General features: G+C 40.6%; 3 protein-coding genes across 7 annotated transcripts in view; 2 read left to right on the top strand and 1 right to left on the bottom strand.

Annotated features, from left to right (window-relative positions):
• The window catches only part of RB195_019399 (uncharacterized protein), a gene marked incomplete at both ends in the record, with an annotated part of 53191 nt that extends 46756 nt beyond the window's left edge, over positions 1 to 6435 (bottom strand). For 4 of the 5 annotated variants that reach the window (XM_064187226.1, XM_064187225.1, XM_064187227.1 and 1 more), the window contains one exon: positions 5007 to 5094. In XM_064187226.1, coding sequence (XP_064043106.1) covers positions 5007 to 5094 — 88 coding nt within the window. Of the gene's footprint in view, positions 1 to 5006; positions 5113 to 5269; positions 5521 to 6404 lie in introns of those variants that run through there. The other variant, XM_064187223.1, reaches the window with a different exon arrangement.
• On the top strand, positions 5154 to 5513 carry RB195_019400 (uncharacterized protein; the record flags this gene model as incomplete). The annotated part of the gene is made up of 2 exons (XM_064187229.1): positions 5154 to 5227; positions 5342 to 5513. 2 exons carry the CDS (start codon positions 5154 to 5156, stop codon positions 5511 to 5513), a joined length of 246 nt encoding a protein of 81 aa, XP_064043105.1.
• A 2326-nt stretch (positions 6436 to 8761) lies between the features above and the next one.
• RB195_019398 (uncharacterized protein) lies at positions 8762 to 9208 on the top strand (the record flags this gene model as incomplete). The annotated part of the gene is made up of 2 exons (XM_064187222.1): positions 8762 to 8863; positions 8918 to 9208. 2 exons carry the CDS (start codon positions 8762 to 8764, stop codon positions 9206 to 9208), a joined length of 393 nt encoding a protein of 130 aa, XP_064043103.1.
• Positions 9209 to 12194: the final 2986 nt, after the last annotated feature.

Below are 12194 nucleotides of genomic sequence, written 5' to 3'. Positions count from 1 at the left end.
CTTTGTCTCTTGTACTTCTAATAACAAGGTCAGTCTCGTCAAACGAGGGCAAGATTGAAATACCTCCTGCTTGAATTGGGTAAAATAATTAGAAAATTGTCAGCGGAAAAGTGAATGCAAATAATTATAGAAGATTTTTGTCCAGACAAGAACTGGAAAACTCTCAGATGACAAACCTGCCGGAATAACACAACAGAACAGAAATACATCAATAAACCTTTCTAATTCTGCTTATCTTTAAATTACAAAGAGCCGTCTTTGCAGACATATTTTTGTTTAGGTCAATTAATCTAAATTTTATGTTTGTTTATTTTTTATGTTTTTAGCTTTCCTTCAGATCCCATCGTGTCTTCCTTCATTAGAGGTTCCTCCACTTGTGCGACTTGCTTTTTGCCGAGGAAGAAAGTGCCACTACGTGTCGTCCATACATGCGTAGTGACACTACATATTATTGGCGTTTCTCGTTTCTTCTTGCGACATTTCAAGTGTTCCGCACTCAATCGTCGCTACGATGTGATCATGGGCGCACAAGCTTCCTTAAGAGTTCCGCTCAATATTTTTCTTTTGTGCAGTTACCACATTTGAGTCATCTCATTAAGTTGTCATCTGCACTAAAAAGTTCTGCTGTGCGTTGTTGACGAATCAAACAATTAGATATCCTTCTTCAAGGGATCGGGTCATAATAAAGAAGTATATTCTTGCAAATCTTCAGGTGCACATAGATGAGCGCAAGGATCATCTTCGAGCTAAATCAGCTTGTTGTTTGAGAGAATACAGCAAAAAAGAATCGGCACTTTGTTTCACTCCGAGCACGGTTGTTCAGGAGAATAATCGTAACTTTCGCAGAATGCAGCAGCATTAGAAAAAGAAGAACTTTGATTCGTCTGTGGTCTTCCACTTTAGTGTGTTCATGCGCTACTTTCTGTTGCTTTAGAGTACGCTGTTTTCTACAGGAAACCTTGTCAGCTGGCAGATGAAAAGCGCCGGAACGCTCTATTAGAGGAACGACGTCCTTTTCCAAATGGACGTTTCAAACCAAAATGCCGTTTACCGTCTCACATTTTGTGCCCAGGTTCTTCCCGAGGATATTAAAGACTAACAGAGTCGTCTCTGACTCGCCCACGCAATTCTTCGCAGGTTTTTTTTTATTATGAAATGATCAAAGGAACAGTTAGACGAAAAGTATCTTGCAAAACTGTACGAAGACATCTTTGCTCTCTAATCGTCTGAATGGGAACATTTTCACTTATCAGGAACTTCCGTCTCCTGATAAATTGAGGACGTCAATTTTTACTGCGTTGAAGAACATAGACATTGAAAGACGTTAGACGCATTCACCAATGTTCGCTCGTTCTTCGACAAAATACGGTTTTGGGTCTATGTTACCAACGGTTTAATTTACCGCTGCTGTTTTTTTTCCAGCAAAATATCGCTCAAAGATTGTGCTGGATCACATCTAGCAATTTTGTCGAATCAGTGAGGTTGAAGGTCATCTTTAAGATAACATCTGTAATCTCTATTGATTTTTCAAACGATGGTCGAAAACTAACTCACCCATTGCGAGTTCAACGAGAAAGGCGTTTCTAGAGAATTACTTCAACGAGAGTCGGAGTAGTGGTGGATTTAAATGTGTGAAGTAAAAATTATGACTTTACTATTTCTTGAAATATCGGTGAGCTGTGTGACAAGCAACTGCAACGACACTACTGCCGTATGAGCGTCGCTCGCGATCGTTGACTGTATAAGTCCGTGGTCGTCGTCGAAGACGAAGACCTTGAAGGTAGGTTTTGCTTGGAAAAGAGTGATAGCCGAAACTGTTTCAAGTGTCTTTCGTCGGACGATGATAACCTGTTGAGGAGCGACTGATTGGCCGTGATTTCGCCGTCGGCGGCCAGCGTTCCGCCGGTTAGCCAAATCGCCACATGCGTCGTCGAATTCTATTCATGTTGCTGACTTCAAGTAGTTGTGCCCAATGCGAACACCTATTGTTCGAGTGGACCAAAGGATTCATACACAAAGCGAGGAAAGTGAACTGGTTACATACTGTGATACTCTCCATGAGAGTCACAGTCATCACAGGCATCGGACCGCCAACGCCTGTCCCTCATTTCGATCAGCCAAGCTGATTTAGAATGAGACGAAATAGAAGAGGTAGTAAAAGGTGAAGGGCCTGAGATCGATAGGTTAAAACCTGTGCTTTCAGCAGTTCTCCATAACGCAGAATCGTTAATGTTATGTATAGCCATTGTGAGTACGAGAACCATCGATGTACCTCCTAGGATACTTCTCCGTGACTCATGTTTGTCATGCTCGTTAATTCACAAAGGATGTTTCAAGTGACTGTGGTGAAAGTGAAACTATTCGAGGATCAATGGAATTCGAGGAATTCTAGGACTAAAAAAATTGTCGTAAAAGACTCAAAGACTCCTTTTTCAAAGAAAGGACTTTTTTTCAGAAGCAGAAATTTTTAAGATTTGTGCTTTTATTTATTACGAAAATACACTCTTACTCTATACGATCAAGGAGAAAAGAAAAACGATGAGATCGAAGAAAAGAAGGAGAAACCTCGAGGAAGTGCTTGGACGTTAAACGTCCTCTAAAAAACGAAAATTCGACGAAGATATTTGAACCGCACACATCTTCCGCTTCGTTACGTTGCCCTCTTAGTTGCACCAAGGAGTTCTAGTTCACTTTCTACATGTTTATTATTCTACGTTTGTTTGCGGTTCATTGTTCACAAACAATCTCCTCAGTTTCGTTTCTTTCGTTGTATCGGACAGTTACACAGCAAACACGGTAGGGAGTAGATGTTCCGCATAATTTAATCAATGAGATCACTTCGCTGAAGGTGGCGGTCATTTGCCGGGGCGAGTGAGAACTGCTAAAAACAAGATCGCTTTCGTCGGCGCAGGCGCTGCACCAGCGCTACGAGTTTTTCGCATTCATGAGACTCTCGAACAGCCTTTTTTCATATATCCATGTTTCTGTTGATTGCCGACATTATGTTGGCATACAGTTTGTGCGAGGATGATCAAACCAGATTCTCAAGCCATTGGTGTTCGGCTCATTGAGTTGGGGATAGGTTCACATCTGAGCGAATGTCCTCTTCTTCCTCCGAGGGGAAGAACGGGTACGAACCTTCTCGGAACGTTTGGTTGATGGCCATAGCGGTCGAACGTCAGTCATAGGTCTTGAAACGTGTTACGTTAATTGGGAGGAAGAATTAAAGCATTAGCCTCAATCAATTATCGGTTTCACTCATATTTTTCGTTGTGAGCAATGAAAACTTTAAATGCATCACCCCACGAATCTGAAGTGGTGCAGATTTCAGGTAGAGTATTCGTATACGGGATGGGAGACTACGGAGAGGGAGGTGATTCCGTCCATTTCTTGCTAATTGCCGTAAAAAACGGCCCGGAAGATGCGGCGCCGCACAAGACTGGCGCGCTCCAATCGAACCTCTTGTACAAAATGGTGCGCCAAAACGAATGAAGCCGTATCTTCCGGGCCGTTTTTTACGGCAATTAGGAAGAAATGGACGGAATCACCCTCCTCTCCGTAGTCTCCCATCCTTTATACGAATACTCCACTTGAAATCTGCACCACCTCAGATTCGTGGGGTGATGCCTTTAAAAAAAATGGACTGAGAATAGAACTTTTAGGTATGGTGTGCTGTCGTCATTGGCAGCAGCGTTGAACAAAATGTTTGATTTTTGGATCGCCGCAGTGGTAGATAACCTGAGACAGCCTGAATCAATTTTTTTATTCTTAGGGCTGCAAAGAGTTGAATTCGATCTATTTCTAACGATTAAATAAGAACCTAATGAGAATGTGACGAGATAAGTTGAACTGATAATAAGAATGTTTACAGGGAGTCAGACTGAGGCGAGGAAGGCTAGGTGCGTCTTAAGCCCTTTTCAGAAAAGCAGGTTCAGAAGAAATCCATGACTGCGGTGATAATCAGCGTATAGGAGCGCATGCAGGCTAACTGGTACACACCCAAACTGGACCGCATCTTATGGCCGTATCCTTCGAAGCATTTTTGTTGATTCGGCTTGCTTTATGTGTAAATCACTTGTAGTCCAGATGAACCATGAATAAAAAATTACCTAAGCAATCAATAATAAGTTTTTTTTTTTCAAAGGAAACATTTCGTTCTTTTCAGAGACGTCAAGCGAAAATTAGGATTAAGAAGACATAAGAGGAAATTTCTGGATGGGTTGAATTAAAAATCTCAATGAATGATTAAAAAAATTTCTGGATGCAGAAAGTGCACATGTTTTGTAAAGAAGATGATTTGAAAGTACTCCAGCGACAGCCCACATTCAAACTAACTCATCGAAAATGGAATCTAAATGAAGGAAAGCGAATTGCGTATGCATTAGATGTTAAAAATTGAAGTAATAATACGGTATTCAATGTACCTCGGAATACTCCCACTCCTACTTTCCTAAAATTAATTCTATTTTCTGTTTTCAAAAACAAAAAAAAAATCTGGAAAGACAGGGAAATCGAGCATAGACAAACCCTAGTTAATTCGAGAAGGATATCAGTTTACATTTAGATTTATTTAATATCTAGTTTATTTTCGACATTCGAAAGCGATTTTCTTATAAATCAAGATTTTAACGTGGAAAGAGAAAAGTCTCATGGAATACATCCTCGAAAAGTAAAAAAGTGACAGTTTATTGTCCCTTCAAGTGTATTGCAAAAATATTGAACAAAGATGGTTCATAGATCAGTAAGAGCACTTGAAGTTTTTAGAAAGATTCACTTCGGTTAAAGGTCGAGAGTAATCGAACTGCACACGATTACACTGTAAGAAAAGGAAAATGAAGGCGTTCAGGTTATACATTTCAGTCGTATGACGCGATTCAACAAAGGAAAAATGGAACGTGAAGAAGAAGATTTACTTCGAATGGCTATAGTACCTCAGTTTCTACATTAACGCTGGCACTGAAGTGCCGAAAAATACGTTCAGAATTGCGAAATCGGCAAGAACTCACTGATAGTTTGAGGCAAATTTACTGGCGCCGAACGGACAGCAACAAGTTGGTTGGCGACCAAGTGGAGAAGTAGGACTAATGTCCACATGGGACCAGGTTTTGTGATCTAGAGGTCCAGTACTGAACACCGTAAAATCTATAGCGAATATGGAGAAGGCAGGACTTGCGGAAGACGTAGCGCAGGCCCGTCGGCGTTGTCCTGTAACATTCTTAGGGGTGCGGTATCATCTAATCGATTGCACTGATTTTAACGAGTGACGTACACGCATGGAAATACTCGCATAGAAAAGCAGTTTATAAAGATGTGGAAGAAGCAAGGATTGATCTGCGTTCAGCGAGGAAGTGAAAGGTGAAACTGCTTGGCGACAACAACGCGACATCACGACACGATCACACCAACACAAGGACACCATCTTCGCGAAGTCGATGGCTGACGTCACCGGAATGAAAAAAGCAGTTTCGGCAAAAGTTCTCCAGTTATTCGGTTCATTCGCAGCAGCAGAATAACTTTTTCCTGAATAGCCATCGGTTTTTTACATTATAAACATTCTTAATTTATGACAATAATACACACTTTTCAGTCATGGGATCACGCTGATCACTGTAAAAACCTAGTGTATTCTTAGTTGTTTACTTTTCTAACTGTCACACCGAAGTGATTACGAAGAAATATTGTCACCCTAAAGGGATTGGGAGAGTAGAAAAATAAGAGACGTTCGGCACACGTGACACAGAAAGGATTGGAAAATTATGGTAGGTTTTTTTAATATAAGGTATTGCAGATATTCTAGACATAAAGGTATCCTGGATAAAATCGCTCTTTTCTTAGAAGAGACATTGTAGACAGTTAACTAATTAAACTGTGCAGATAAAGCGTTGAGCGTTTAATGACATCCTGAAATCGAATACCTAGAATTTGATGACCATATTCTTTCCCTAATTTTTCTTCACACTATAGTATTTCTTCAAACAGCGCTGTGGGATCTCAAATAGCACGTTACTTTCGGGAATTCTCGAAACGCGAATGACTCCTCGCCAGTCCAGGACTCAGATGGAGCAGGAGCACCAGATTGATCAGTTTGCATGACGACACATCTTTTTACACCTGTACATGCAGTGGGATGTGAGCTTGCGAAGTTGATCAATGGTATAATCGGTTGCTAAAGAATTTCTTCACAACTCTCATCAGAAGAAACGGTGAAGTTCATTTTCTTTTTGTCACTTGTACAAGGGTAAAGAGTTGCTTCGTTGAAGAAACTGAGAAATGTGCAGCTTCTGAATGCTGTCTTTAAAGATGTTGTCTTAATTGAAACTTCTTCCGAATCCAACAAAACCTAATTATCACAACAAGTGCGCGTTTCGTGATGAATTCGTAGAGATGAATTGCTGGAGAGTTACCTTGAGATTGAAATGAAATGCCTTCTATCATTTCCTACTAATGGTTTAGTGTAAGGGAAAACATGAAACTTATGGTTCTAACGGCCAGACCAGACAGCGAGTAAGCAGATTGAAATGGTTGTTTTCTTTCGGATGGATTCGATTTTCTTAGATAACGTTTTGGACTTAGTGAAGATTGCGATAAGATCTGTTTGCTACTGGATACGAAATAATTGTTTCGTCTACGCTTCCGCTTTAACTGCTGTATTCAAAGGAGAGGTTCGTTGGTGAAAACTGTCTGTTAAGTTTTCCTAAAACTTGATTTCTTAAAATTTTCAACGGCAAACCTATACAAATCTCAAACCTAAAGGGACATCGCGTTGGAGCTGGCCATACAAATATCATTGGGTTGATGCATAAACTTCTGTGACTTGTAGAATTTTTTTATTCTGAAAAATTATTGCAATGATTCAATCGCCGATTACGCATGTAAGCGTTTGCTTAAATAATAGACAATGATACTGAGTAATGGTAGTTGCAAATGGTCAAATATTAATTTTATTTGATTGAAGACAGAGGGACAGTGTTTTTGGAAAGCGTTAAGTAATTATGTTAAGGCAAAACGAAAAGAAGTATAGTGATTTTGATTTTATCACGGATCCTTTGTCTTTTTACAAGAGTAGCGCTCTCTTTGGCAGTCATTTTTGCATACTAGCAAATCTTAAGCTGACCTTGACTGAATTCTTCAGTTGCACCGAAATGGACTCCGTTCTCTTCGTTCCACCGCGTTGGTTCCCATAAAATTGAAAATTTACGTTTCGTTTCATTCAAAACACAGTGATTCACAGGTGAGTGTTGTATCAAGTGAATGGCGTAACGGTTAGTCGCGCAACATTTTTACTTCGGAAAAATGTCTCCGAAATTTTCAAGTGAACTTTTCAGGTGGTTCTACAATTTCCTTGGATTTGGTAGGAATAAAGTGGGAACATGGCGAAGAACTAGTTTTGATGTTCTTTCTCACAAAGTGTGCTTAATTTCATCACCACTTTTGTCTTGGAAATCTTTAAAAGTTGGACCAGAATATTTTCAGATACAGTGTGCCTTAGATTTTCGGTGTGTGGCCAAACACGGTAGCGTTGTCTCGCTGAATATTGCCTAGACTGTGCAAAAGAGCAACCAAACAGAAAGAAATTCGAAAAATGGGAAATAAAAATCCTACTAGTCGTACAGAACTATTTTCTAAACGTTAAGCGACATTTCTACAGTAAAAAGCCAGATTTGAGAGGTCGTGAGTAGAGGAGTGAATAAAGCTAGCTGACCGCTTGCCAAGGAAGCCGCTGAAGAGAAGAAAGCTGATGAACGTTGGGAAATTCTTCGTTACGAGACCAGTGTGATCAAAAAATTAAAATGCGCCGATAACAGAACTCCTTTTTTGCGTCCTTGAAGTGTTGTGTATTCTATGCAGCATCTACGGAGAAAATACCTAGAATGCTCACTTCGCTTCGCAGTACAATTCAGAGTGCTTGAGACTTCAGGGTCTACCTGTGAGGAGATTGAATGAAAGTTTGACGAGTCACATGAAAACCGATATCAAAAGAAACACGTTCTACCGTCGAAACATTCCTTTCGTGATAGATAGAGGGGAAGTTCCTTGCCAGGTATTCGCTGCAGAAACCAAAACCTCGTATAATCTGAAGTAATTCGAGGATCGGGGTCACCCAACTTTTCATATTCTCTACACACATATTTTTGAGATATTTATGTATTTACTCATATGAACAATATCTGGGATAACAATACTGTATAAGTTAAGGATTGCCTTCTAATAGAAATCCACGTGATGCGAAGGTTCCAGATTCTCCAGAGACTTGTGTGGGTTCTGTGTTCATTTGAACTCGATAGAATTCTAAGTGGCTTGGAGATGAGAACATTGGAATTTTTTTAAGAAACACAGTCCCAAGAAGAGGATTATTTTATCCTTGTTATCCATTTTTATGCATTTCATTGTTTGGTTAATCCGTTATTTATCTGCGACGTTCATGACATTTTAGAAGTTATAAAAGAAAGTCGGTGGATTCGTAGAGTAATAGAAGTTCATGTGTCACGGTGAAGTACGCAAAACATGCACCTTTCAAATGAATCCGAAAAAAGCAACCGTGACAAAGCCCAGAAGACCTTGTCCTTTTTAGTTGTCCTTGTACGTGCAATATAGGAACTCATAACTGCGAGTGTGTACATAAACTTGCGAGGCTTCCCAACTGAAATCCAGAGAAGAAAGGCAAAAAATTACTCCACACATACGAAAACGTTCCAGGATAAGGTAGAACAGAGAACGACAAATAGTCCAGCGAACGGAGGCGATTTGTGTGGAACGGTCTATGTTAGCGACAATAGGCTTTAGAAAAAAGAGCTGTCAGCGTGAAAAAGCAGAGAAGGTCGACGGGGCCCGATTTTGGCAAGTGACAAAGGGTAGCGGTGGGGTAGGTGAGCGATCGAGGTGTTACGTGGTGTAAGAATGGCGTTAGCTGCTACAGTTCCGAGCGGCATGTTCCGACAGAGCGACAGTGCCACAACGACCCGCCTCTCGCGTCGTCGCCTACCTACCTGCCTGCCTGCCTCCGCCTGCACAACCCACTCGAAATGGTTATGGGCGATTGTATCGAAGTCGAAGATGCATAGAAGATAGCGACACTGAAGCATTAGATCTAGCAGATGATCCGACGCTAGGGGTCGTGACCCAATTGGCGGTGAAAAGCACACATTTCACACCTTCGGCAGGCTACAGTAACAAACGATGGCTTTTAGATTACACGAAGAGCGGATAACTGGATAGCAAGCGATAATTTCAGGATTGTGCTAGTCTCACTCGGGCTGTCAAAGTTTTGATGCTGTTTAGGCTGTATTCTTTTGTTCGATGGTTATTTGCAGAAACTGACGCCGACTAAAGAAAAAAGATGTCAAACTTGAAACAGCTAGCCTTGTGCGAGAAAGAAATGCTGCGGATTTTATCTAGTCTTTTTACAAATCAAAAGATTTATATTACGATGCGGGAGTTTAGTTGATGCGAGAACACAGCAGTAATATTTCTTCTCAGAAACTTTTTGAAAAATCGAAATTAAAGGCATCACCCCACGAATCTGAGGTGGTGCAGATTTCAGGTGGAGTATTCGTATACGGGATGGGAGACTACGGAGGTGGAGGTGATTCTATCCATTTCTTGCTAATTGCCGTAAAAAAAGGGCCCGAAAGATGCGGCGCCGCACAAGACTGGCGCGCTCCAATCGAACCCTTTGTACAAAATGGTGCGCCAAAACAAATGAAGCCGTATCTTCCGGGCCGTTTTTTACGGCAATTAGGAAGAAATGGACGGAATCACCTCCCTCTCCGTAGTCTCCCATCCCGTATACGAATACTCCACCTAAAATCTGCACCACCTCAGATTCGTGGGGTGCCTTTAAATGAGCGAATACCAAGACTACACACTCGAAAGAATTACTAAATTGAGAGAGTCACGATGTGAAATTAGAGACAGCACAGAGTAGGAAAAGTAGATCGGATCGAGATTTTCTTCGGAGTCAAATTTATAGTTTTAAAACTAATACCAAGACTACACACTCGAAAGAATTACATAGAAGAGGAAAAGTCCAGAATTAACGAGCATTCCTTCTCTTCATTTTCATCTTTTCATACGTTCTTTTCATCTTGTCATGAGGTTCACTCATTCGAAAGTTTGGCGAATCGATCAAAGCAAAGAAACGTACAATGATATCACAACAGACATGTGAGTTGTTTCTTCGAAGGACACACACACACACATAAATTATGACTTCGGGATGTGGGTAAAAGCTTAGTTGTTCTGCGGAAGAATTCATCAACATTACTACGAGCAGAAGAATCTATCCCTTGCAATGATGAATTCAACTTCTGAATTCTGATTAAGAAGACACATAATTCGCTCATTTCGACCACGTGTTGGAAGTGAGAAGAACGTGGTCTTCACCGAAAAATCCTTTCACGGTATCCAGAGCGACGATATTACTACACTGCAGAGCTGGACTTGTTGATGAACTAACACAAACGTACCAGACGTGATATGGAAAAGATCTAGGGTGCGCTGTTTAAGACTTTTATAGAGTTGAAAGAAGGATGAAAAATAAATAAATGGCAAGAATATTAGCGAAGAATGAGGCCATATAAAGGGTAACGGGGTGTTGTGGAGTACTGATAAATTCGTAGTGTGAAAAACATGTAAGTCGATGAAAGAAAAAAAAGAAAATTCGTCCTTTTCATTTCTGAAGTGGAACAACTCCAGAAATTATGGGTGTCGCTTCGCCATTTGTTAGCAAGGTGAACTGCGATTTGACCGTTCGAGTGCGAATTTCTTGACCTTTGTACTAAAAAAATCCGAAGGTTTCATACTGTAAGATCCCTCGCGATAGTTCAAGAATAGCACAACAAATAGCCGATGCGCAACGCATTCTCAGAACAGTGAACACATTTACGAGGTGAACTGAGGGTCAACGCAAAAAATTAGCTACTCCGCTAATGAATAAACAGATGCGGAGGATGGAGGGGGTCCAACTTTAACTTCGGAACTGCCAAATTGATATCTATCAGAAGCAACATGAACAGTTCTGCGGTCTAGCAACGGGTTTTGATGGGTCAATCAGCGGCTTTTCAGGAAGCACAGCCACAACTATAAAAATGCGATGAAGAAACTGCAAAGAAACTGAAAGAGATAACGAGGCACTCCGTAATTTTCGATGAGTTAATGTTTTTCCGTCATTACAAGTATTTAAAACCAAACTATCTCTGTAACTACGGTTCGTTACTACTTTATTACTTCATTATCCAAGGGGATGATTATTATAAATAAAAGGCAGGTATCTCTTTCGTCGACTCCCCAGGAACAGTAATGCTTCTGTGGTGACCATAACACAGAGAATAGTGCTTGACATAGTGAATTGATAATTAATAATTGCTTAGCTATAATTACGAATTATATTTTTTTCAATTACAACTGAGATTGAGAGTAACATCGAATGAATGTGCGGATGGAATGGACAGTTCACAAGCAAAAGGAACTCCTTGAAAAGAATTGTCCAGAAAAGAATGAGAAAATCGGTTGTTGAATGTTGGTTTTATTCCTACGCTGAAAGCTTATCGGATCCGTAAAAATGAATGATAGGATATTCGTCACTCAAAAAGCAGAGAATGTTTCATGCAGAAAGTCTCTGACCGCTCGTTGAATGAAACTTTGGAGAAAATACAGTCTATGTATCCCTAAAACTCGGGAAAGGTGTCCTATTTTGAACGCCACTGAAAACCATGAACAATACAAGTGATCGGAATAAAATTACCGAGCAATTATCACATGCGAGACATGAAGAACATAAAAACAACTCTTGCGAAAAGAGGCACAGCAATCACTACCAAATTGTTGGCGACCAAGCGCCCAGTTGTTCCCGCAGTTCGTGAGATTGCTGTTTCTATTCTGGAAATCCCCATAAATGTGTGATCCGAAAGAGTCTCCGTTGCTGTTCCAAGATATGGTTTTTTGCCAGATGAACCTTCTAACAAAGATCTCTTCCAGTCTCTTGTGTTGCACATTTCTTGCATTAACGATCAAATCATATCAAAGTACCGTGAAAGCAGAGTGATGAGAGAAACTGTACAGCACTGCAGTGATTCATAGAGTAGTGTTTACGGAAGGAAGGAAGGACAGGTTAAAAGTGAAAACTCGCAGTGCTGTTTTTGGAGGTGATGGCAACACACAGAAAGAGACAGATGGAAGATATGCGCTTGAACCGG

The sequence above is a fragment of the Necator americanus genome, chromosome II (genome assembly GCF_031761385.1).
Source record: "Necator americanus strain Aroian chromosome II, whole genome shotgun sequence".
Taxonomy (NCBI): Eukaryota; Metazoa; Nematoda; class Chromadorea; order Rhabditida; family Ancylostomatidae; genus Necator; species Necator americanus.
The sequence above is the reverse complement of the archived record's forward strand: the minus strand, read 5'-3'. Positions and strand labels throughout refer to the sequence as shown.